The sequence below is a fragment of the Lacerta agilis genome, chromosome Z (genome assembly GCF_009819535.1).
Source record: "Lacerta agilis isolate rLacAgi1 chromosome Z, rLacAgi1.pri, whole genome shotgun sequence".
Lineage (NCBI taxonomy): Eukaryota > Metazoa > Chordata > Lepidosauria > Squamata > Lacertidae > Lacerta > Lacerta agilis.
This window is the reverse complement of record NC_046331.1, coordinates 9,551,551-9,578,649: the sequence shown is the minus strand read 5'-3', so window position 1 is coordinate 9,578,649 and position 27,099 is coordinate 9,551,551. Positions and strand designations below refer to the sequence as shown.

Sequence of the window (27,099 nt, the reverse complement as noted above, 5' to 3'; positions counted from 1 at the left end):
AGACTGGAAGACGAGAGGTGGGGGGGGGGGCGGCACCGAATTTTGTCTTCACACAGGGTGACACTGAAATTTGAAAGACCAAAGTCAGCCCCTGGTGGTGATGATGAAAGCAGGAGTTGTTAACTTAAGAAAATGTGAGCAAATGAAACTTATGGTGGGGTGGGGAGAAGATCACACACAACAGCACCTGACCTTTGAAGTTCCCTTGAAAAATGCCTCATTGAAGGGAGTAATGAATGCAGGATTGAAACAATTTGATAAGCACCTACAGGTTATGCCTTTGGATAATTACAGGTTGTCACAGGGATGAGATGGAGATCTTGGACATGCTTATTACTTTAATTCACCGGTGGGAAGGTCATAACAGACCATCAAGGAGTTGTTTTTGATGGAAGGGCAACAGAGAAAAAACTTGGCAATTAAGAAGCACAATCCACTTACTTAAAAAAAAAAAATGAACAGGCCCTGTTCTCACAACCATACATAATGTTTTCACTCCAGGACAGAGGAGTGTACCCCAGACTCTGCATAAGGCAGAGATAATGCCAAATAGATGTGCTGGTTTTGAAATGGTAGCTTAAGTTGTTTGTGACTGCTGTTATTTTAAACAGCATGATTTTGCAATTCCCAGGATCTCCATTTTGGGAGGGGCAAACTGGACATCTTTCTCCCCCTCCCCCCTCTGGCTGTAACATATTGGTCCACCTACGAATTCCCTGGGAATGGAATGACTGTTGAACCACTCTGGGAGTAATAGGACTTTGAAGGGAATAGGGGTCTTCTAAGGCAGAGGTTTTCAACCTTTTGGGGTCTATGGCTCCCTTAACCAATTACATTCTTTCTGCAGCACCCATGTGAGGTTCAGGAGCCCAGTTATGTCACCCCTTGCCTGCAGAGCTGGCAGCCTCTCACCCTTTTTCAAACACCCTCCCTTGTGGAGTGTTCCCTCTGCCTCCTTCCCTCTCCCCTCTACTTGGGAGTCCTCCAGACAGTTGCTGCTGCCGTCCCTGGTCTTCGAGCTGCCCCCCTGCCCCACCCCAAAGAGAGGTGCCTCCCAGAGGCACCATTCGCTTGCAGAGCTTATAGCCAGGGCTGCTGCAATAAACAGCTGTGCAAGCCTCTGGGAGGCAGAGATGTGAGAGGGCATCAGAGGAGGGAGGGAAGGAAAGAGGGACAGAGGCCAGTGTTGCCTGCGGCACTCCTGACCACCATTCAAGGCACCCCAGGGTGCCACGACATACTGGTTGAAAACCACTGTACTAAGGTAAAGGTAAAGGACCTCTGGATGGTTAAGTCCAGTCAAAGGTGACTATGGGGTGTGGCACTCACCTTCCCCTCCCCCCACCTCGTTTTTCAGACAGAGGGAGCTGGTGTTTGTCCACAGACAGCTTTCTGGGTGGCTAGCATGACTAAACCACTACTGGCGCATGGAGGACCATGATGAGTGCCAGAGTGCATGGAAATGCAGCAGTACCTCTATATCTACTTGCACTGGTGTGTTTACGAACTGCTAGGTTGGCAGGAGCTGGGACAGAGCAACGGGAGCTCACCCCATCTTGCAGATTTGAACTGCCGACCTTCTGACTGGCCATCCCAAGAGACTCAGTGGTTTAGACCACAGCACCACCTGCGTCCTTGTAGGGTCTCTTAATACCATTCGGCACCCTTAACAAACTACAGCCCCCAGGATGCATTTGGAGAAGCCATGACTGTTAAAACCAATATGATACTGCTTTAAATGTATAATGCAGATGGGGCCAAAGTTCATCTTTGGGCAGGTAACGCTCTGTCACATCCTTGTAAATACCATTAAACTGCTCCTTCTGCTAGTTACTGAAGTGAGGCAGATTCATAAATAAATCTTCACTGGATATTAGTAGCAACATTAAGAAAACTAACTCCTTTGGAGAAGTCGCCACTGATAAGATAAAGATAAAGATAATATTTCTATATTGTCATTGTACAAATACGATGAAATTGGATGCTTTCCCATAAAAAACAACACAAAACAGTACTTGTGCAGCGACTGAGATAGCATAGATGTCGGAAATATCTCTTGAAGCAGTCCTTCAGCTGGTGAGTAGCACATTCATGCCAGATTTTAACAGTCCTTGTTATAGTGAGTGGCTGTTTCCTGAGGGTATGTATGTTGGTACAAGGAAAAGAGACCTATGGTCGGTCTAGTTCAGAGCACAGTTTTAAGTTCAGCATGGTTGAAATCCCCAGCAATGATGTTCACAGTAGTCTTGCTGGCTGCTGATAGAGCCTGACAGCCCTGCCTTTGCTTCATCTGATACCAGGTATAAGCAAGGAGCAAAGCACCTTTGTGTTCATTCTACTGCTTTTTAGTGTGGGAAGTCGAATGGGGAAATTTTGCAGCTGTAAAATCTGCTTTAAACACACACACACACACACACACACACTACCCACATGGTGCATGAGTGTCCAGAGCTTTTCCAGGAACAGTGATGTTTTGGATGGGGAAAGAACTTTCTGAAATACAAACAAAAACAAAAACCAGGTCACCATCTTCAAAAAATAAAAAATAATAATTTGCACAGCACTATTCAAAATGCAAATAGCTGAGGCACATTAAATATTAAACAAAAAAGACGCACTTCCTGTTTTGTAATTAAAACTCTTATTTCATATTTCACAGTGTGCTATGGAGAGGTCACAATGTAATTCTGCAAGGTTTCACAGCTTCCTTGTTTGCAAATAAAGTGTGTGGGAACAAGTAGAAAAGGAGGGAGTGGGTGAAGCATCCATCAAAATTCATATATTAGTGAAAATAACATACAAAAATGCATTATTTGGGGGGAAATTGTTTTTGCAAAAAAGTGTGTATTAGCCTAAATTGCATACCAATGTGTATATTGGTATAGTTCATTGCATTAAAATGCTGGTGAATTTTCATGAGGAACAGTGCTTCTGTATTTAAAATAAATAAATAAAGCAAAATGAGGTGGAATTGCAAAGAACCTAACTTAAGACTGGGCAGGTGAGAAACAGAGGCACCAAAACTGAACAATTTGCCCATCCCTAATGATCTTCCATCACTCTGTCCAAACTATAACCTCCATAGGCAGTGGTCTGACTTTTTACATATATAATACTGGAAAATGTTAGGTTTGCAGATGATGCTGTAGAAGTAACTGCAATGGCAATAACAGCAATGTTGTAGTCATTGCAAGAGGAGGGGCTCAGTGGCAGAGCACATGCACAAGGTCTCCAGTTAAATCTTTGGTGTCTCCTGTACAAAGAATCAGAGCACAGGTAATGTGAAAAATTGCCTCTGCCTGAAACCCTAGAGAGCCCCTGCAAAGAAAAGCAGTCAGTGATGGGATAGATGGACAAAACATGTGACATGTTACAAGGCAGCTTTCTATGTCCTGTCACAGGATGGGAATCCCTTAGGGAGGAAAGTCATCATTACACAATGATGCAGAGCATGCTTTGCATGCAGAAGGGCTCATGTTCACCCCTCAGTATTTTCACCGAGAGCAACCTTTGCAAACCTGGTGACCTCCAGATGTTTTGAATGACAACTCCTGCCATTTGCAGCCAGCATTGGGAACGTTGTGCTGGCAGGGACTGATGATGGGAGTTGTGATCCAGATCTCTGAAGAGCACCAGGTTGACGAAGGTTAAGTTAAAGGATTTCCATGCAGTGGTGAACCTGGATACTTCCCCCCCCCCAGACCCTGGACTTAATGGTCATATGTGAGCCCCCCACTCTCTAAAGCAGAGATGGAGGAACATGTGGTCTTCCAGATGCTGCTGAACTCCCATTATACTTGATGGCCATGCTGTCTAGGGGCAATGGGAGTTAAGAGTCCAGCGTCTAGAGTCTCAACCACTGCTTTAGATTCTAACAAGGGTCCCTCTCTTTAGATTCTAAAGTTTAGATGGCAAAGTATATTACTTAACTTACTTCAAAATGTGGTGTGTTGGTCCTGCTGTGTTAGGGGGCTCTCCTGCTTATTCTGCTGGAATTGTGCCCCAAAGTCTTGCCCTGATCTTCAAGGGTACCACTGTGGTGAAGGACCACAGTGGAAGAGCATCTGCTTTGCATGCAGAAGGTCCCAAGTTCAATTCCCAATTGCATCTCCAGATAGGACTGGGGAAGAACTGTATCTGAAAGCTGCTGTCAGTCACTATTGACAATGCTGAGGTGGATGGACCAGTGGTCTGACTCAGTGTGGGGCAGCTTCCTATGTTCCAAGGATTATAGGAAGGTTCCATCTACTGAGGCAGACCATTGCTCCATCTAGCTCAGTATCATCTACACTGACTGGCAGCATCCCTCCAGGGTTTCAGGCAGGGGGTATCCACCAGCCCTTCTTGAAGATGCCAGAGATTGAACCTGATTACAAATCAGATACTGTACCACAGAGTTACAGTTTTTGGCTATAATGAATCTGACCACAGCTCTCCGACATCGCAGAGGGGGTCTTTCCCAGCTCTGCCTGGAGATACTGGGGACCTTCCGCATGCAAGGCAGATCATTTACCGCTAAGTTACAGTCCTTCCCCTGTGTAAGGGTAGCAAAGCTGGGGAGGCCGCCAACCTGAGAGCCAACTACCAGTCGAGGAGACAAAACATGACTGGGATTGAACCAATAATCACAGAATCATAGAATCAGTAAGGGAAAAACCTTTGACAATTCACAGTTGAGCCATTGCAGCACCAAAGCCAGTAGACTGAATCCTCATTACCCACCACTTTCTTTCCTCTTTGCCTGTTTCAAGCTTCCAAATTCTACAGGGCAAACTGGGCACTGGTGCAGGTTTCAGAGCATTCTCGTCCCATCAATTGATGGGTCTCTCTCTCTCTCTCTCTCTTATAGGTAATCACATCCCCAGGGCATATGGGGTTCACATATTTTCTAGGGATGGGCAAATCTGTCCATTTCAGATTCAGTTTCTCAGTTCCCCCGCCTCCTAAGTTCAGTTCTCCGCATTTCCACATCTGTCTGCATTTAAAAAATGATAATTCATCAACCTTTCCGTAGGAATTTCTCCTCATATACAAGTTTTTGCATGCAATTTGGCTAGTAAACACACTTGCAAAGCAACTTCCCTGAATTGTAATGCATTTGTGTGTCTTATTTTCCCCAATATGTGCATTTTATGCGCACTTTACCCTAGTATTTGCATTTTTCTACTCATTGCTCGGCTGGAAAACTGCACAGCAAAATTTGAAAGACAACTGTGTTTTGGTTTGTGTATTGTTTTGGAAAGTGCAAGTTAGGTACGGTTCACCTTTAAAATGTGAACTGATTTGTCCCCTCATTCCTAAATCTTTTGTGCCTGTTGAGCTGGTATATGCAGGTTATAGGAGACTGACACGAGGTCCTGCATAGCGTAACGTAACGTAACGTAACGTAACGTAACGTAACGTAACGTAACGTAACATAACATAACATAACATAACATAACATAACATAACATCATTATTTGAAGCAGGATTTCAATGTCTCTTATTTTATCCAATGATTCTTTATTCATTAAATAAGCTCTATGCTCTTTTTGCACCAAATGCTGGGGAGGGGGAGCAATGGTTTGGCAGCCTTAGGCTTCAGCGCCATCTGCTGTTCAGACAACATATGTAGATTCCTTTATATGAAGGTGGGCTTTTTTCCTGCCTCTATTTCTTTTGCATGCAAAATAGTTGCCCGCCTGCGTGTCTTATCTATCTATTTCACATATATCCCACATTTCTCCCCATAGAGCTCAAGATGTGGAGCCCACAATTCTCCCCACTCCTCAGTGCCTGCAGCAACTCTGTGAGATAGGTTAGGCTGAGAGGCAGTGACTGGCCCAAGGTCACCCAGTGAGTTTCACAGCCAAGTGGGGATTTGAACCCTGGCCTTCCCAGCTCCTAGTCCGACACATCACTGTCTTTTCCCCCAAATGGAAGTTGTAGACACATAGAGCACATTGAATAAAGATTTTCCTTTTTTCCCTTTGGCAAAGTGGGTGTGATGTAGAGTGGTTAGGGCATGGGTGGGGAGCCTCAGACACAGCAGCCAAATGTAGCCCTCCAAGTTACTCTATTCGGCCCTTAGGACTCTCTCCAAGCAACAACCCCTATCCAGAGACTACCTCTCTTCTCAAGTCACACCCCTCAGCAGCCCTCCTTCACACCTTCCTTGAGTGTTTTTGTCTGGCTGGAATGGGTCCTTGAACATCCTGTTCTCACAGGGGCCAACCATATGCCTGTGGGAACCCCGCATGCAGGATTTAGGCACAAGAGCACTCTCCTCTTTTGGAGTTTACAGCAATTGGTATTCCAGAAGCATTCTGCCTCTGACTATGGGTTGAGAGCATAGACACCTTAACCAGCAGCCATTGGCCATTGTTAGTTCTGGAGAGCTTGAAAGCGACACACACTATTTTGTGACATTTTTGTCGGACTAATAGTGTATGCCCTAACTGTGGATTCACCTTTTTCATATAGATCAGCACAATCATCTTTACTTCTTGCATAAATAGCTTCTGTACTTTACCTCTCACTTCTTTTTGTGTGTCACTTTGTGAGAGCCAAGCTTTGGAAATCTGGTGATAGTCCAGATATTGCTGGGCGACAAATCACATCATCTCTGACCACTGGCCATCCTGGCTGGGGCTGATGGGATCCAACAACATCTGGAAGGCCACGGTTCCCACTCCCAGCTTGAAAGAAATTGAAGCTGACCTCAGCTGGAAAGAAAATGCTAAGCCAGAGAGAGGCTTTGGTTTACGCCAGCAAGGCAGTTCTTAGGATATTATGATTAATCAACTTTTAAAAAAATATCTCTCTAATGAGTTGACAGGCCTAATTTACAGCATGTGTAGATATGCACAATGCATGTTGTGTCAAGAACAGGCCACATGGGAGCCCCTAGCTTCCCTGGGGTGGAAAGGAAAGAGATGTGTCTGGATGGTGTTCTTTTCCTTATGCACATGATAAAGAAATGTGCTGTCACAACGAAGCAGTAGATTCGACCTCGCAGCATGTGAGCACAAGAGAGAGAGCTCCCAAGTATGCACAGGATTCCACAGGAGCAATTTAAGGGCTGAAAATAGATCAAAGGCTCGCTTTGTTTTCTCTCTCTCTCTCTCTCTCTCTCTCTCTCTCTCTCTCTCTCTCTCTCTCTGAAAACAAGCCTGTGGCATTCCTTGAGCACCTTTGTGTGCCAGGATCTTGAAGTGTGCTCTCTTCGCTTATCATAATGATTCAAGCTGGATTTCGGCTGAACACAGATTGACTGTTGTTGCCAGCAGTTTTCCATGCTCATCTCCTGAAAAGTTTGTACAGCATCTGCAAATGCAAGGGAATCTCAAAATCGCTTACAACATTTCCAGCTGGTCCTCTTTTTTGTGCGGGGCAGTCTCATAAGTCACTGTACCTATTTATTTATTTATTTTTTTTCCTGAACAGCCTTATTAAAACATTTTTAGTAGAGCATTTCATCAAATCATCAATTTTTAGAGCTGGAGGAGAGCTCAAAGGTCATCTAGCGACCTAACCCAATTCAATGTGTGTGTTCTGCAAGGCATGATTCAATTACATTATCCCTTGCATTTCTGCAGTTTTCTCCTGCTTTTGGGGAGGGCTCCCTTTCAGCTTGGTGGTTCTCTGCAGTCAGAAATCACAACTGGAAAATATTGCAGATGCCTCATTTTATAAGCACAAGACTGTCAGTATTTTGCAGAAGTTATACAATCACATACCAGGACTTTGCACAACGAAAGTAGGATAAAATGTTCCGTCAACCTGTTAGTGCAACAAATCCAGTTCCTTCCCCAGGGTGTCTTGAAGATAACCATATGAGTCAGGAATCAATGTGCATCATTAGCTATCAGCACCTCCCCATGTAAATGTATGTAAATGAACACAAAAGGAAACATCATGCACCACATACAAGCTTTGGTTTCACACACGCACCTCCTGAGGTTTATTTCAAACAGAACTGTTGACAACACGCTTTGCAGGATGATTATTCTTTTCTAGTATACTTTTTTTTAACCAAAAGAACAATCACCCCCTTGGCTTCTAAATCAACAGAAGGCGGGTTATTGTAGAGTAAATTAATTCAGCAAGCATAATAGAGCCTTCAGCAACATGCAACAGTGAAAGGACCAGAGGTCATGAAGTGATCCTTTGATGGAGGATTCTCTGTAACAGGGGTGGGAAAGCTGTGACCCCCTCCAGATGTTCCAAAGGCATAGAAATTCATAGAATCATAGAGTTGGAAGGAAACATGAGGGTCATCTAGTCCAACCCCCTGAAATGCATGTATCTTTTCCCCGAAAGTGGGGCTTGAATCCACAACTCTGAGACTCTGAGACTGGGAGTCTCATGCTCTGTAACAGGCACGTCCAACAGGTAGATCGCGATCTACTGGTAGATCATGGGGTGTTCCTGGTAGATCTCTAGTCCCTCAGGGATCTCCTTCCCCAGAAAATAAAAAAGAATTAAAGAATTAAAAAAAGCTCAACCACTCTGGCTTCCTAAGAAAAGCTGAACAACTTTGCCTTTCCAAAAAGAAGCTCAGCAACTTTTGCTTCCTAGCAAAAAAAGTGGACTATCAGATTAAGGTCCACTATTTGACCACAGATTCAGGACCCTCAACTGTGTGTTTTATATAATCGACTTTTTATTATGTTCTGTGTATATCGCAATGCTAAGTCAGTTTCATTCCTTCATATATTCAGTTCCATTCATTCATTTGCTTCCTAAAAAAACAACCTCAACAACTTTGATCCATCAAACAACAATGGGTAGATCACTGCCAGTTTTTTTATACTGTGAGTAGATCGCAGTCTATTGGGAGTTGGACGTCTCTGCTCTATAATAACAAAATATGTGGCTTCCAACACATATAAAAACATATCCCAGCTTCTTGTTGTTAGACGCCCACTCCCTCCATCTCTGACTGCTGGCTATTCTGGCTGGGGCTGGTGTTCACCAATATTCAGAGGGCACTGGGTTCCCCATACCTGGTCAACTGGCCGCCTGGCTCTCCCATACAGTAGAAAGCTCAGGAAAGGTTGTGGCATTCACAGGCTTAGTTTTCACAGGCAACCTTTTCAGCCGTGGGCCGGTCCACTGTCCCTCAAACCTTGTGTTGGGCCAGACTATTTTTTTTGGGGGGGGGGGAGAGAACGAATTCCTATGCCCCACAAATAACCCAGAGATGCATTTTAAATAAAAGGGCACATTCTACTCATGTGAAAACACCAGGCAGGCCCCACACGAATAACCCAGAGATGCATTTTAAATAAGAAGCCACATTCTACTCATGTAAAAACACGCTGATTCCCAGACCATCCGCGGGCCGGATTGAGAAGGTGATTGGGCTGGATCCAGCCCCCGGGCCTTAGGTTGCCTACCCCCGGAGTAGAGCATACCAGAGACTTATGATTGGTATTTGGTTGTTTAGGAGTGGAGCTGGGTCAGAATAGACTGTGACAGATCGTAAGAACATAAAAGAACCTGCTGGATCAAGCCAATGGCATCCTGTTCTCACAGAGGCCAACCCAGATACCGGTACCTATGGGAAGCCTATAAGCAAGATCTGAGCATGAGAGCACTGCCCCCTCCCGTATTTTCCAGCAACTGGTATTCAGAAGCAGTACTGCCTCTATGCTCTACTTTCATAGTTTGAGGCAGTAGCCATTGATAGCCTTATCCTCCATGATTTTGTACACTCTTACTTTAAAACCATCCAAGTTGGTGACCATCGCTGCCATCAACAAACAAATGAACCACAGATCATATAAACAGATCAAATGAACAAAAACATTAAGGGGCTAGTATGAAGAAATAGCATATACTGTAATATAATAAACTGAATATACACATTGAACCAAAATACCTTTCAGTATTCAACAGTAAAGAAAATTGATAGACCTGACAGTATAAAAATGCAGTGTATCAAAGGAGTATCAAGTGCTCAAATGCCAAAAGATCTTCAGTGGGAAATAAACACACATCACATGCAAGTTTTTTCTTTTAAAAAAGCAACTTGACTCTTTCACTGTTTCTCTCCAGTAAAACAAAAACAGCAACCCAGAACCAAAACCATTCTCCCTTTGAGATGCATATACTGGGGGAAAAAACTGTGCAATCCCATGCATGTCTACTCAGAAGCAAATTCCACTGAATCCAATGTTTACTTCCAGATACAGTGGTACCTCGGGTTACATACGCTTCAGGTTACATACTCCGCTAACCCGGAAATAACGCTTCAGGTGAAGAACTTTGCTTCAGGATAAGAAGAGTGAAATCGTGCTCTGGCGGCACAGCGGCAGCGGGAGGTCCCATTAGCTAAAGTGGTGCTTCAGGTTAAGAACAGTTTCAGGTTAAGAACGGACCTCCGGAACAAATTAAGTACGTAACCAGAGGTATCACCGTATATGGCTATAGAAATTGCAACTCTTAAGACTGCTGCTTGTCGTCTCTGGCTGAAAACATAACTAGAGAAAGATCAAATCCTAACCCTGCAGACCTTAAATCTGCTGCTGCAATGGGGAGCCTGTGGAAACAGCATTGAGTTCATTTTTAGAATAAAAGCGTGGCGTAAATAAACTAAAAATGTTTCACCTTTTTAACAAAGTCCCTCTGTCTACCAGTTAGCTCTATCTGTCCTAGTTCATATATTTTAGGATGAAGGGACGAAGAAGAACAGACTAACGAGTGGCTGGAATGTGATCATAGTGAAGAGAGATTCCAGCTGTTGAAAGTAGGGATCACTGGAACTCATAAGCATGTGTAAAGTGCCTTCCATTCAATACTTTTTTAGCGTTATTAATAATTGAATCTATATATACCGCCCTATACTTGGAGGTCTCAGGGTGGTTCACAAAACAAGAGCAACATAAAACACCACAATATATATAATCAAAAGAAAAATAACAACCCAATAACAATCTCCCCCCCCCAAAAAAGAACCACATATTAAAAGGGAATAGGATGTCTATCAGATCAACCAAAAGCACACGAAGAAGGGCCTCAGAATATAATCTTGGTATCACTGGTGGAGGAACGGGGGGGGGGGAGCACACCACTCCCAGCACCATCAGGGAGGGAGGTACCATTGTGGCCACCACCCCCGGACACGCCCCGTGCACCCCCCACCACGCCAGGCCCAGGATGCATGCCACGCCCCCGCAGGCAGCATGCTACGCCCCCGGGACGCATGCCACGCCCCCCACTGGTGACGTGCCACGCCCCCAAGACACGCGCCATGCCCCCCAGGACACGCACCAGCCACGCCCCCGCCTGCTCTCCGCCCCCAATGCTGGAGCATTCAGCTTCGCCACTACTTGGTATCTGAGTAGGTTCATATGGAAAGTGGCAGTCCTTGAGGTATTACCAGTGCTTTTTTTCTTTAAAAATGTTTAGGAGTACTCTAATTTTCCTACTCATATTGAAATACTGCCCCTCAATGAGGCCAAACGTAGATTCACAAAATGTTTAGGTATGCATACCCCTGCACACACACACCCAGAAAAAAAGTACTGGGTATTATAGTATTATTATTATTATTATTATTATTATTATTATGGCTTTAAAGGTCCAAACCAGCACTTTGAATTGGGCCTGGAAACTAATTTTTTTAATGTATTTTTTTTATTAAAGATTTATTAGTTTACAAAATTATGTGCGATGTCTCTTTTTTCAAGTTACATTTTCCACAGATCAGTTTCATTTGCTGAGGCATTAGTGTTACATTAGGAAGAAAAGGGGGGAAGAGATGGAGGGGGCCATGGTGGGTGGGGTCGGGTGGCAATGTTTCTATTTTACTTAATGTATGTGTGGGGTTTTGTGTCAGTGTTACTTGTGCAGGTTCTCTTTGCTATTCACTTGTGTTTCTTTGGTGGTGAGAGAGGTTGGGGTTGGCTTAGGGTGTGGTTGTTTGTTTGTGATTGGCTGTGGTAAACTTTGTTTTCATGTGTGAGTGGGGTGGGTGGGTGTTTTTGGATCAGGTTAGCCATATTGATTTGTATGCTGTTGGTGGATTCTTGTTGTTGTCTTGTTGGGCTGTGTTTGTGATTAAGGGGAGCCATACCGGGGCATCTTCTTCTATTTGTCCCCGTGTCACTTTCAGTTTAGGCCCAGAAACAACTGCAGTACAGTCGGACCAGGAACGGTGTAATATGCTCAAACCGCCTTGCCCCGATTAGCAACCTGGCCTCTGAATTCCGCACTAGCTGAAGTTTCAGAACTGTCTTCAGAGGCAATCCTACATATAATGTCAAAATAAATAAATAAATAAAAATCCTTCCAGTAGCACCTTAAGAGACCAACTAAGTTTGTTATTGGTATGAGCTTTCATGTGCATGCACACTTCTTCATATCTGAAGAAGTCTCTAAGGTGCTACTGGAAGGAATTTATTATTATTATTATTTTGTTTCGAATACGGCAGACCAACACGACTACTTACCTGTAACTACATATAATGTGTTGCAGTAACCTAACCTAGAGGTTACCAGAGCATAGACAACAGTAGTTAGGCTGTCTCTGTCCAGATAGGGGCGTAGCTGGGCCACCAGTCAAAGCTGATGGAAGGCACTCCTGAGCCTCAAACGACAGCAAAGATTCCAGAATACCCCCAAGCTACATACTCCTTCCTTCAGAGGAAGTGTAACCCCATCAAGAGCAGGCGACCTTGATGGGCGGGTCTATCTGGTCTACGTATGTAGTCTTCTTGAGAAGCTGCGACAAAGCTCTTTCTAACTCTTATTGCATGCAATTTATTTGTGTGCGCGGAGTGGGGGGCAGAAATTAAATTGGCAAGTGACTTAAGTTTTATTTAAAACAAACAAACAAAAAAATCCTTCCAGTAGCACCTTAGAGACCAACTAAGTTTGTTCTTGGTATGAGCTTTCGTGTGCATGCACACTTCTTCAGATGAATAAATAAACAAACAAATTTTATTTATTCGCTTTTCATTTAGACAACGGCGGGCCGCCTTGCAAAATATCGGACCTGACGAAATCGCTTCGCTGATAGGGAACTTGCGCGGTCCTCCTCACCCCGCCCCATTGTCAGAGGCTGCTGGACTACAACTCCCATCACCCCCCGGCCGCTGCCCATACTGGCTGGGGCAGTGGGAGTTGTAGTCCAGCAACACCTGCAAGGATGCATCTACACCCCTCCCTCTCCCCACCAACGTTTGACGGATCTCCTTGGAGGAAAGGCGGGATAAACATGCCGAATGACTTAAGGAGCCACAAAGCACCTTGGAATGCCCCGACTCTGTGGTCGAACACTCTCTACCTCCTCCCACCTCCTGCTCTATGGTTACCGGCGGGAGAGGAGGGGAGATAATCATTTCCGCCACGTGACCTGGAAGCGGATGTACGATAGAGGAAGAGAAAGAAGGCAGGCACTCACGCTTCCGGGTCTGTTTTGCTTGCTGCTGGAGGAGAGGATGCGGAGCTGCGAGAGCAGCAAGGGGAGGAGAAGCGCGGATATCTCGTCCACCATGTGAAAGAGGAGCGCCCGCCGCCCCACTCCGAGGCTCCTTCCCCCTGGTCAGGTGAGGGGTTCTCCTGTCCATCAGGCCAGTATTTATTTTTGTGGGGGTGAGGATTTCTGAGAAGTGTAGGTAACGATGCTGTGGAAATAACACTAATTTGGGGGGGAGTGGGGGGGAAGAGATGTCATTAGCATCTTTTTTTTTAATGGAGCCCTCTTGTTCAGAGGTAGTCTACCTCTGAAAGCAACGTTGCTCGGGTGGGGTGCGAACCAGTGCAGAGTTTTCTCTTTGATGTCATTTTTATTAGTACTGTACTGTCATTTCTGTGGTGCGTGCGTGTGTTTAGTCTGGCTAACGAGAAAGGGGTGCATCTATTAGCTCCCAGAGTTTAATGGATGCTCCCTGCCCAGAAGCAGTCTCTCTTGAATGCCACAGTTCAGCAGCGGAACATGTGCCTGTGCATGTGGTAGAGCTCAGGTTCAATACTTGTTTTGCCTAGGTAAAAGGATTGGGTGGTGGGTGGTGGTAAGAACCTCCTCCTTGCCTGAGAACCCTAGACAGCTGCTGCCACATCAGAATAGAAAATACTAGCTTAGACAGAAGACTAAGAATTTGACTTGTTTCATGTTAGGCATTTAGGAGATGGGGAAAGCCAACAGGGAAGAGTGTTCACTATCATGTCCTCCCTCATTTCCTTGGTGTGGGATGTAAACTCTTAATCCTGAGAATTAAACTAAGTGTCCCCAATCAGGCTACCTATGTCTATGATATTGATGTGGGGTGGAGGAATCAATTTGTGTGGGTGCAGCAGCAGTTCTTTTCTATCTTGTACTTCTGAACTTCTAAACTTAGTCTGGGAGGGGGCGTCTCCCTGGCTATGACTTAGGGAAGAGCTATTAGTCCTGGTATTTGGATGGAGCCTTGTTGCTGAGAAGCAACCTGTTGGGCCAAGCAACAGGGTCCATCATGTTCTACTTCTCACAGTGTTGGCTTGATTCGGTAGCCAGCCATTAGGAACCCATGGAGCTGCCTTATACTAAGCATACCATTGGTTGGCTAGTAGCACCTCTTCAGGGCCTCAGAAAGGGGAACATCCCAGGCCTACCTGGTGATGCCAGAGATTGAGCCTGGGACCTCCGCATGGAAAGCAGATGCTACGTCCACTGAACTGAACTACGGCCCTTCCCTTTCTATGGGAGTACTTACTTTGTCAAATGTGTATTGTCTACACCAGGGGTAGGCAACCTAAGGCCTGGGGGCCGGATGCGGCCCAATCGCCTTCTCAGTCTGGCCCACGGACAGTCTGGGAATCAGCCTGTTTTTACATGAGTAGAATGTGTCCTTTTATCTAAAATGCATCTCTGGGTTATTTGTAGGGCATAGGAATTTTTTCTTCTTTTTTCAAAATATAGTCCAGCCCACCACATGGTCTGAGGGACGGTGGACCAGCCTATGGCTGAAAAAGGTTGCTGACCCCTGGTCTACACCAGTATTTTCCAACCTTGGGTCCCCAGACTCTGGACTGCAGCTATCGGCCTCAGCCTACATGGCTAATGGTCAGGAAGGATGTGAATTGCGATCAAACAGTATCTGGTGTTGGTTTACATTGGTGCTGGGGTTTCAGGCAGGGAACGTTCCCAGCCCCTATCTGAAGATTAAACCTGGGACCTCCTGCATGTGAGGCAAGTGGTCTGCTGGTGAGCCACAGCCCTTCCTCATTACATTGGTACCTCGGGTTAAGAACTTAATTCGTTCTGCAGGTACGTTCTTAACCTGAAACTGTTCTTAACCTGAGGTACCACTTTAGCTAATGGGGCCTCCCGCTGCTGCCGTGCCACCGCGCGATTTCTGTTCTTATCCTGAAGCAAAGTTCTTAACCCGAGGTACTATTTCTGGGTTAGCAGAGTATGTAACCTGAAGCGTCTGTAACCTGAAGTGTCTGTAACCTGAAGTGTCTGTAACCTGAGGTACCACTGTATTTGCAGTAGCATGAAGGGCTTGGGGAGGTAAGAAACAGCTGCTCAGAAGCGTTTCCTGTTGTTGCAGTGGAAATGAGACTTCTGGAGTACTGATCTGCTTAATAGTGGGTATCCTGCTTACCAGTGTGCTGGGGTCACTCGCCACCAGCAACTGGATCTGTGGAGGCCTGCTGCTTCTCAAAAAGTTGGAAATGTGAGAGGTGTGTAATAATTATTTTTAGTGCTCATGCACTTTGAATCTAAACCACAGAGCCTAGGGCTTGTGGATCAGAAGGTTGGTAGTTAGAATCCCCGCAACAGGGTGAGCTCCCATTGTTCGGTCCCTGCTCCTGCCAACCAAGTGCAAGTAGATAAATAGGTACCGCTCCAGCGGGAAGGTAAACGGCATTTTCGTGCGCTGCTCTGGTTTTGCCAGAAGCGGCTTAGTCATGCTGGCCACATGACCCGGAAGCTGTACGCTCATTCCCTCGGCCATTAAAGCGAGATGAGCGCTGCAACCCCAGAGTCGTCTATGACTGAACCTGATGGTCAGGGGTCCCTTTACCCTTTACCTTACTTTGAATCAAGAGACTCTTCCTTGAGGTAGCAAAACTAGCTTCTGCAGAGGAGGTGCTTAAACAGTGTTGCATGCTATCTGATAAAGTAACCTTTAACATGTAGCAATGAACTTTTTATCATGTAGTATGCAAGGCTGCATAAGCAGTTCCTCTGAAGCAGCTGGTTTTGTTGTGTCTAAAAACACAGTGAGACCTTGTGAAATCTGTTTCCTATGCACTTTTGAAGTTTTCTCCTTGAGAACTAACTAATGCCTCTTTTCCCTCCCTCCCTCTCTTTTCTTTTTGCTTACTCTGGAAGCAGAAGCTGGACTAGATGAACCTCTTATCCAATCCACTGGGGCTTCTATTTCGTATTAAGCTGCTCCCCAGAAATTATTGGGTGTTAGTAATACTGTGGCTGCAAACCAACTTTCTTAGAATTCCCATCTAAATTATTCTGAGTACAGCGGATGCTCGGGTTGCGAATGCAATCCGTGCAGGAGGCGCGTTTGCAACCCACAGCACTGCATCTGTGCATGCGCGGGTCGCGATTCTGCGCATGCGTGAAGCGTGATTTAGCGCTTGAGTGCTACCCGAAAACACGTAACCCGTAGCGTTCGCAACATGAGGTATGACTGTAATCATGTATGCATGAGATACTGTATCTCATTTAAAAGGTGGACCTTAATGATCCTCTAAACTAGGTCAGCAATATCTCCATATTTCAAACAGGGGTTTGACTGAAGTTGGGAGAACAGTGAAATATTTATAGCTGTCTAGCTTTTGGTAAGATTTGAACTGGAACGCTTCAAGTTCACAGCTCAGTCTCTTACTCATTCTGCTGCTTTGTGTCAACAGCAGATGGGAAGTTGTAGTTGAAAACATCTGGAGGAAACAAGGTTGGCAAAGGCTGCTTTATATTAACTGGGGAGGTGATGAGAACTACATTTCCCTTCCCTGAGGGGGAGGAGAGCAAAGCTCATATGGATCCATGGTCCCATTTGATGTGTATGTTTGGGATGCAAGTGGTGGGTTTGTTTGGGCTGCTAGTTTGTGATCTTCTTGCCTTCCTTACTCTTACATACCAGGTACACATCAAGTCTTCCTGGAATGCATCCCTTTTACTTTTCAAGAAATCATGCAGTTTCAATTTGTTTTCCCAGATTTCTCAACTAGTCTCTATCATTGTTATGTGTCCTGCAATTCTTTCAAAAAGTCCATTGAAATGTTTCCAGTAAAACTCTTCTCTTTTTTTGGCTGAAAGTATCATTTTACTAGTTCTTAAAAAATAAATCTCTCCCATAAGAAAAGCCCTGGCAGATCCCAAAAGGTCAAGCTAATTCACTGTTCTTCAACCCTGGGTCCCCAGATGAGGTTGGACTACTATTTTAGCCAATGGGAATTGTTGGATGATGGGAGTTGTTGTCCAGCATATGGGGACCCAAAGCTGAAAAGCATTGGCTGTAATCCACCATCTTGCGTCCTGCAGTGGCCAACCAGATACTTCTGGAAGCCCTTAACCAGAGCATAAGATCAACAGCTCTACCCCAGCCCCTGTTATTTAGAGATATACTTGCTTTGAATATGGAGATTCTAAATAGCCATATAGCCAATAGAGGGATTGATACACCTCCGCTTTTCCATGCTTTTGGCTAATCCCTTTTTAAAGCCATTTAATGTAGTGACCAACAGCATGTCTTGTGACAGTCAGAAGAGTTCTGCTGTTAGTTGTCTTTTAATTTTAAGGGGGTCCCCACCACTACCAAAGCAAAACTCTAGAATTTGAGTTATTTATCTTGTTTTACTGTGCTGCCTTTTCTCTTGGCATTTTTACTTAATTTATTTATTTTTATTTATTTTTGCTTAAGAAAAGCCATAAGCACTTTCTCATGATCTAGCAAGTTGCTGTTGCTATGGCAACAGGTGTTTTTTTCACCAGAGCCAAGTTCCTTTCCACCTCAGAGATGCTCTTAACGCATTCAGAACTGCTTAGAGTTTGTCTGCCTGTGACATTAGAGTAGTCATTACTTGCTGTGCCTCTGCTCCTTAAATCCCGTTTCTCATACATGTCTGCAATCTGAGACCTAGGTGTAGCATCACCATAAACCATGCCTTCTGTTGTGTGGTTTATGCTTATAGCAGTGATAATTTTAAAAATAGGCCACATGGAAAAGAAATAGGAGAATGAAGCCTTCTAGCAAATTAGGGGTTTCCAAACTGCGGTCCATCCAAAAGCTTCATTCGGATGGTCCTCAGCACATCTTGTGGATTTCTGGTTGAAGATGGGAGATGGCATACCAGTGCATTAAATATTCATATTGGTTTTTAATTGTATTTTTATTGCTTCTTTAATTCTTATATTGTGTTTTGTTGTATCACAATTTGAATTATTTGGGGCAAAACTGATATACAATAAAGCACAACTATGCAAGAAATAAAAGCAGTGATAAAAATGCAGTTTAAAAAAAACCATACAATATCTGGCAAGGTGCATTATAATTGCTACAACAGCCAGAAAAATTATTAAGTGGTCTGCTAAGACTCAGTCAGCAAGTTTCAAGTGGGGTGGGGTAGTTTGTGAGACATTGCAGCAAAGGTTTAAGGCTGATAAAGTTGATTCATGAGAATCCAGTGGTTACAGTGGGAGAGGAGTTAGATTGAGTTTCAATTTTATCTATAAGATGCTCTGAGCATCATGCTTGGGTGGAAGAGGGACATGAATGTTTCTATGAAGTGAATGAGTAAAATAAATAAATATTTAAAATGCTTTTTTTTAAAATGTGATATAGTTAAGGTGCTTGCCCTGATCAGCAACTAGTTTTCTAGTTGGGCCAAACAATCAGTCCCAAGCCCACAGCCATTGTTTCCTCCAACCTTAGGGTTGGCGACTGCAGGGTTAGGCCACATTTTGCTAAGGCATTCACATGTTTGGACTCAGAGCCCATGATGTATAGATTTCAGGTACCCATAGATTTTGAGGGACTCTGTTCTCTGGATGCACACTTGGCTGGTGGTTCTGATTGTAATTCAGACAACTGTGTACTTCTGGGTTCTCCAACATGGTGCCCTCAGACACTGCCCATAGCACCTGTCAAGCCCTCTCTCCTTTCCCATTTTTATTTTTACTAATTGATTTTGCCCCAGCCCCTTTGTTGTTTGGTTGAAATGCTGTCTGTTTAGGAGATTTGTTGCTGGCTTTTTTGTCTGGTGTTTGGTTTGGGGTCTATAGGTGTTTTGCCTGTTTTTTTGCCCAGGGTAGGTGGATGGGTTTATTAGTTCTGAGGATTACCAGTTTTTCTTCAGTAAAATGGGAATTTTGTACTTCCCAATGTAGTTATTTAGATTTCCAAATGTGCCTCTAGGCCCCAAAAGTTAAGATGTGTGTGTGTGTGTGTGTGTGTGTGTGTGTGTGTGTGTGTTTTCTTCTGAATACTAGTGGTTTTACCATTTATACCTGGGTTACCTGTTCATGCTATCTCTGTGAATTATGTTGGATAATGTTAGGGAAGTTTTTAATGGTTGGAGTTTTATTCTGTTTAATATTCTGTTGGGAGCCACCCAGAGTGGCTGGGGAAAAGCAGCCAGATGGGTGGATTATAATTAATAATAATTAATTATTATTATCAAGCACCAACGATGTCATAAAATAAATAAATAAAAAGAGTTGTGTAGTTTCTCTTTTTTATTTATACCATCTCTTTATACTATTTTATCTTATATTTATTAAGGGATTGTTAGTTCAACTTCATAATAAAGTTCCATTTTGCGATATAAGCCAATGTGATGTTGACAGATAAAGCAGGGGCAGGGAACTGAAGCCAAACCCAGCTTCCAAAGGCTTCTCAGCACAGGTCCTGAAGCTAAGCCCTGTTTCCTTTTATATAATGTATTGCTTCAGTGGGGCAAATCTATTTCAGAACTCATTGGCTTGGATTCTTTTTTCCTTGCAAGTTCTTATATTTGTTTCTGATTTAACACTTGGCAGATTTCTCTTGAACTTGATAGACCTCAATTTAAAACTTACGCACCCAAAATAAAAAAAGGTGCTAAACTGATATACTGTTGCTTTTGTTGTTGTTTTCCTTTTTTTAGTACTTACTCCCAAGATGTGAACTTTAGGTGTCATGACAAGTAATTGTCTTGCAGCTTCATGCTGCCAGCACCTGCCTTCTCTGTTTAGAAAATCCTGGAGGAAGCGCTGGCTGGCTGGAAACCTGATCAGGAACACTCATGGGAAGGGGTGGAAGATACCCTGCAACATTTTGTTGCAATACCCACTTTTTACTTAACACTGATTTAAAAAATATATACTGTACTAGGCTTATAAAACATGAACAGCATCTTTATGTTCTCAGAGAAACAGAGTTGGAAGGGATCTCAGAGGTCGTCCAGTGCAACCCCCCTTCTCATGTGGAAAATCCCATTATACATCACTAATATGTCCTGTCTAGGCTTTTTTTAAAAAAAGGCCACCATCTTCCCAGGCAGTCTGTTAGATTGCCAAGCAGCTTATAAAGTCAGGACATTTTTTTACTGACATTTTTAGTCAAAGAAGAAGAAGAAGAAGAGTTTGGATTTGATATCCCGCTTTTCACTACCCGAAGGAGTCTCAAAGCGGCTAACATTCTCCTTTCCCTTCCTTCCCCACAACAAACACTCTGTGAGGTGAGTGGGGCTGAGAGACTTCAAAGAAGTGTGACTAACCCAAGGTCACCCAGCAGCTGCATGTGGAGGAGTGGAGACGCGAACCCGGTTCCCCAGATAACGAGTCTACCACTCTTAACCACTACACCACACTAGTCAAAGTCCCCTTCCTTGTTATTTGAACCTGTTGAGTCCCTATCCTCTGGAGCAACAGCAAACAAACTTGCCCTGTCAACTGTATCTGGAGACACTTGCAGTGACATATCAGGTGTCAAATGGGAGAAGCTGCTCCAACTGCTGTTTGCTTCAGACTGCTACAGGGCTAGGGGTCAAAGGTGCCCCTCACTCCTTCTCTTGCTAACAAGCAAAAGGCTCTAACAAACTAAATAAGATAAGCTGTTTATAGTGTCATTCTTGGAAATGTGACAATAATTGACCAGTCAGTTGACTAGCAGGCTTTACCCTAATCCAGCAATAGCCAGCGGGGTGCCTCTCCATTTGTTCTGGGCTATAGCACCCAACAGTGACAGCCAGCAAAGCCTATTGAAAGGGATGATGGGCACGGTAGTCTGTAACATTTGAAAGGCAATACACTGGGTACCCCTGTACTACTCCTGTCCTGTGTGCCACTCTGACAGCACAGGGCCACTGCAGGGCTTAGATCTTAGATTCTCAGAATCAGAGAAGATCTTTACTTGTTCTAAGATGCTAAACCAACCTTTAATCCTAATCTTAATTAGCCTCAGCTACTTGTATTCTGTGCAGACCCCATGCATTATACTGACTTTCTTAAAGTAAAGGTCTCTAAGGTGCTACTGGAAGGAATTTTTTTTTTTTTTATTTTGTTTTGACTATGGCAGACCAACACGGCTACCTACCTGTAAAGGTTTGACGGTTTAATATGGATGGAAACAAGAATTGGTATCTGCTTTTTTCTGTTATATATACTTAGAATGTTTCTACTACCAGATTGTACAGCACCTGTAATTTGAGAGAGATGCAGTTCAGGGCTGAGAAAACCCCAGTGCCAATAAAATGTGATGTAGGCATTTAGAAATAGTGGTACCTCGGGTTAAGAACTTAATTCGTTTTGGAGGTCGCATCCCTGGGCAAAGTTTGCAACCGGGAGCAACTACTTCCGGGTTAGCAGAGCTTGTAACCCAAAGTGTGCGTAACCAGAGGTACCACTGTACTGAAAAGTGGAGATGGAGAAAGTCAGCTTCAAGTTTGCAAATAGCCATTCATCTATGGCAAGTCGCAATTGGATCCAAATTTTGAAAACTCAAAGGGAAAGTTGGTTCTTTCAGGTTTTCAGAATGACAGAAATGGACATGAAAGGCTCGTAAAAGTCTCTCTCTCTCTCTCTCTCTCTCTCTCTCTGTGTGTGTGTGTGTGTGTGTGCACGTGTGCTAATACATTTGGGGGGGATTTATTTATTTGTAAAGTTGGTTCCACTTTCATAGTCTTGAAAACCAATGTTCATCTTCTCTTGCAGCACACTGATGAAATGGAGCCTGGAACAAATTCTTTCAGAGTGGAGTTCCCTGACTTCTGTAGCACCATTTTGCAGAAGCTGAACCAGCAACGCCAGCAAGGGCAGCTCTGTGATGTTTCTATTGTTGTTCAGGGACATTTGTTCCGAGCCCACAAAGCTGTCTTGGCAGCCAGCTCCCCTTACTTCTGTGACCAAGTGCTCTTGAAAAACAGTCGACGGATTGTTCTGCCTGACGTCATGAACCCCAGAGTGTTTGAGAACATCCTTCTGTCAACTTACACTGGGCGCCTGGTGATGCCTGCGCCAGAGATCGTCAGCTACCTCACAGCGGCAAGCTTCCTTCAGATGTGGCATGTGGTAGACAAATGCACTGAGGTGCTGGAAGGAAACCCTTCCGTTCTTTGTCAAAAGTTGAATCGTGCCAGTGACCACCAGTCCCCCAGCAGCAGTAACTACAATGGCCTGGTGGAGAGCTTTGAGATAGGGTCTGTGGGGCAGGCAGACTTCCACAAAGTGCAGGATGGTGAAAATGAAGAAGAAAGCTCGAAAGATGAACTGTTGTCGCAACTCACAGAACATGAGTATCTCCCCAGCAATTCTTCAACGGAACATGACCGTCTGAGCACAGGGATGACAAGCCAGGATGGAGAGGAAGGAGCAAGCGACACTGCTGAGTATCAGTACGCCAGGCCCCTTTACAGCAAACCGAGCATCATGTCTCACAAGCGGTGGATCCATGTGAAGACAGAGAGGTTTGTGCAGGACTGCGAAGGGGTGGAGGTGCATGGCCCTTACGATGAGCAGCAAGTGTCTGAATCCATGAATGCCATTCAGGTGGGCCACTCTGTCCCGACGTCTGGTCCCGAAGACCTGCGTGTCAGTGACAAAAAGATGGAGACAGAGTTTGGCGAGCAAGCCAATGAAAGCAATTACGATGAGCAAGTGGACTTCTATGGCTCTTCCATGGAAGAGTTTTCTGGGGAAAGGGCCGATGGGACACTCAGCCTTCAGAGACAGGACGCTGGGGTCGCTGCAGGTTATGGAGATAGCATGGATGTTCCCTCTGGGATCAAGGAAGAAAATGCCCTGTCTGGGTTCTCTACAGCTGACAAACTTTACCCCTGCCAGTGTGGCAAAAGCTTTACCCACAAAAGCCAGAGGGACCGCCACATGGGCATGCACCTCGGCCTGCGGCCTTACGGTTGTGGTGTGTGTGGTAAGAAGTTCAAAATGAAGCACCACCTTGTTGGCCACATGAAAATTCACACAGGCATCAAGCCTTATGAGTGCAACATTTGCGGGAAAAGGTTCATGTGGAGGGACAGTTTTCATCGGCATGTAACGTCTTGTACGAAGTCATACCAAGCCTGTAAGGTGGAGCAGAACACTACTGAGATGAATTGAAAACAGGTGGCAGGCAGTGTGGTGGGGAGAGTGTATGGGAAGGGGAAAGGCAGAGAGAACCAGATTACATAACTGCATCATAGAGTAACACAGAATGTATATGTTGCACAGAGTGTGCCGTGTACTACGCTGCTGAGATTCTGGATGGTTTTGTTTAAAATAAAATCCTATAGCACAAGTGGGATCACCTGTGGAGGCAAGCAGGGAATTCTGCCCAGACTACAAGTAAGGAGGCAAGTTTGAGTGGCGGTACTTTAGTGTAATTATAATTATTGCTATTTATTATTCTTCGTGTTTTGGTAGCACTTGAGGAGAGGGGTTCCCTCTCATCTCATTAGTGTTCTCTGCTCTCAGTGAGTCTGCATATAGATAGCTGCACATCCTGAGCGCCTTGGTTGGATGACTGTAGTCCCATGTTCAGAAGTCCTTGTGATTTTGTTTAGCCAAATAGATATATGAGCAGTTACCTTTTTTGAACCAAAGGGGCAATTGTAGATACTTTAACATAAGTTGCTAGACAACTTTCAGGGGCCGACAGCTTTAACAAGCGGCTGCTTTTTTAATCAGTCAAGCTTTGAGTTCCATTGACTGGCTCTGTTTATCTTGGCAGAGTGACTCTGCTTCATGCTTATTTTTTAATTATTTTGTAAAGCAGTTGGCTATTTTGTGATGGACACTTTATATAGAGACAGATTAAACTATAACCTCATCTCTCTCCAACTCCTCAACCCCTCTCCCTGTTGTGCCTCATACAGCTAGCCAGTCTGCACTTTTGGCTGCCACAATAGTGAGTATCATGTTTGCTCCCCAGTTGGAGATTAAAATGCTCTTTTTCTGGCACTTGAGATTCCAGGCAGACATCTGTCCAGTTTTCCCTTTTTCCTTTTTCCCTGTTTTGGGGTATTTGCTTTGGGAAGTGTAGGTTAGGTACCAGGACTTCAGAGAACAAAATCCAATGTACTGGTTTCTGTGTCACGGTTTGCAGTGAACACTTTTGGTACTGATCTCCTCACTTAACTCAGGTGGGGAGCCATGAGGGACTGAGGCCGGGGAAACAGCTCTAAAGGAACTTACTCTGCTTCACTCCCTAAGGAAGCTGCTTGATGATTAAGAATCAAAGAATGGCTTTTGCAGGATGTTCCCCAACGGTGCTGTGCAGACATCTCCAAACCTGGAAGCAGCTTGTGGATTTCTGAACATTATTCTTATCCTCTGTGAAGGAAGAATTTTTAAACACTGGATACTTTTTTTTTGTAACCACAAGTAGTTATAAAATTTTAAAACTAGAACTGCTGTTATATTCCTTCCTTCCCACTCCTTTTGTCACCCCAACTACAGGGTGAATGCACAAGATGGAAGAAACTTGGAACGGTCAAAGCATTTGTGCTGCTGTTTGATAGTAATTGGGGGGGGGGCAGAAATCCCCCATATTTGGTGTGGACAGAGGTTGTCATATATGTTGATTGGCAAATGAGGTGTTTCCTTAACAGAATACTCTGCCAGTGCCTAGGAGGCTTGCTATTGCCAAGGCATGTCACACACCCCCAAACTTCAGCCTGAGTAGAAAAGGGGGGGGGGGGAGATTGGTGGACCTTGTGCATATTCACCTAGGAAAGCAAACATTTCTGGTGTTGTTACCCTCTTCCCTTAACTACAGAGTTTAAACAAACTTTTCATGTGATAAGCTGGGCCTGGAATATGAGTGTCTGGTACAAATATGGGTTTGGTTGTTTGGTAAGGTTGTAGTGTTGCAACTTCTCCTTTGGTGAACTGTTTATTGGCTTATACTTACAAAAAAAGCATGTTAAAGGCTTTTCTAAATCAACACACGATCAATTTTTGATATATCTTCTCCCCCCCCCCTCAGTCATAGGTAATCCATTTATGATATATCTGTTGTTGGCACATGCAACAGCAAACAATCTGCTGTTCTCCCTGCTTAGATGAGCTCAGCAGCACACCAGGGTGGAAATGACTGTCACTAACTTGAACCTTACCAAACAAGTTAACCCAACAGGGATCTTCTTGCTAACACTGTAACCTGCTAAATGTATAGAAGCACTTTGTATTTAAAAACAAAACAAAAACCATTTATAAATGTTTTTTAGAACTTCCAAGATAGATATATATATATTCCCTCTGGTTTGTTTTCTTATTCATGTTGTCCGTTCAATTTTTTCCTTGTCTTCAATCTTGAAATTTTATATTGATAAGAAGCTTTTGGTTTATATGAGCACAGGGTCTGGGGTTTGTGTAAAAAGAACTGATCCTAAGGGTCTGCTTTTCGTTTTGTCTTCTTTAAAAAAAAAAAAATCCTTATTGCCTTAGAATCTCCAGGAAGCCATTTTATTTGCAAACTTCTACAGCAGGTGTGGGGAAACTTGGACTCCCCAGTTGTTGCTGATCTACAGCTACCATCATCCCTGACCATTGGCCATGGTTGCTGGCTGATGAGAGTTGTAGCTCAAATGTTCCCTGCTCCTGTTCTTTGGGCTCTGTTAGGGAAAAAGGGGCCTGTACTTCTTACTGCTCCCTACAGCATTTCTCAGCTTTCTTTGCACTGTGACCTCACTCAAACCTTTCCTCTGTGCTACCAATCTAGCCATAGCAAATGGAAGGAAGGCCCAACCTGCCCCATTCTGACAGCCAACATTTTCTACCTGCCCTGCTATTGTGCTGTTAACTGCTTCTTGATGTGACACATTTAAGCAGGCAAAGCTTTTCCTGCAATGGGGAACTGGGAGTGGGGAAACCTCACCTGTTTAAATGTTGCATGTTAAGCAGTTACAAGAGTCACTGAAGCAGAGGCCTGACAACCCTACTCCAAACCAGAGTTCCTTCAGGCCTGCCACAAAAGCCCTTTTGCTTAATCCACTGGGGAGTTCTTCTGTACAGGCACCATAGATGGGAAGCTGTGCAAGAATGGTTCTCCTTTTGCTTCATAAGGGCTTGTGCATGTAGATTTCTTGGCTGGATTATCTCCCTCTATTAGCTTGATGCCTTCTCTGGACAGGACATACAGAGGTCAGTTGAGTTTAGGAACAGTTTTTGAAGAACTTACGACTACAGAGCTTTGAAATGTAGGTAAGGTGGTAAGGAGTTTCCTACTGGAGTGTAAGATATACAAGAACCTTTCACTGGCCCAGTTCTCACGTCATGGTAAGCCAGTGGCACCTGCTTCGCTTCTCCCCTTGGCTTAGTGGTATTTCAACCTGTCTTGATTTGCTCCAACCAAGACTGTGATTGGTAAACCAACAACAAGCCTTAGTTTCACTTTGTGGTTTGTTTTGGAGCAAAACAAATCACATTCAGCTGTTCAGTCATAATGTTAAGCCCAGAGATTGTGATTTCTTGCTCTTGACTTGTGCTAATGGAGGAGGAGTAAATCGGGAGCTATAGGTTAATTGTGGTTCACCATGATGTGTGAATACTGCCATTTTCACTTTCAGTGTTAAATACATGGGGGGGGGGAGAATATTCTCTCTAGGAACGTGAGGCTGCAATCCTGGGCCAGTTCAGAAAATGGGCATAATGGTGTTAAGTTCCTGATGGCAGCAGTTCCAAAC

The 27,099-nt window shown here is 44.3% G+C and overlaps 1 protein-coding gene across 1 annotated transcript; it reads left to right on the top strand.

The window, feature by feature from the left end:
- Positions 1-13,384: 13,384 nt before the first annotated feature.
- On the top strand, positions 13,385-23,689 carry ZBTB43 (zinc finger and BTB domain containing 43). The gene is made up of 2 exons (XM_033137508.1): positions 13,385-13,535; positions 22,130-23,689. Exon 2 carries the CDS (start codon positions 22,142-22,144, stop codon positions 23,531-23,533), a length of 1,392 nt encoding a protein of 463 aa, XP_032993399.1. The 5' UTR covers positions 13,385-13,535; positions 22,130-22,141; the 3' UTR covers positions 23,534-23,689.
- The last annotated feature ends 3,410 nt before the right edge of the window (positions 23,690-27,099 follow it).

Excerpts from the sequence above, each read along its gene's own strand:
- ZBTB43 (XM_033137508.1), top strand. The coding sequence starts at position 22,142 with ATGGAGCCTGGAACAAATTCTTTCAGAGTGGAGTTCCCTGACTTCTGT.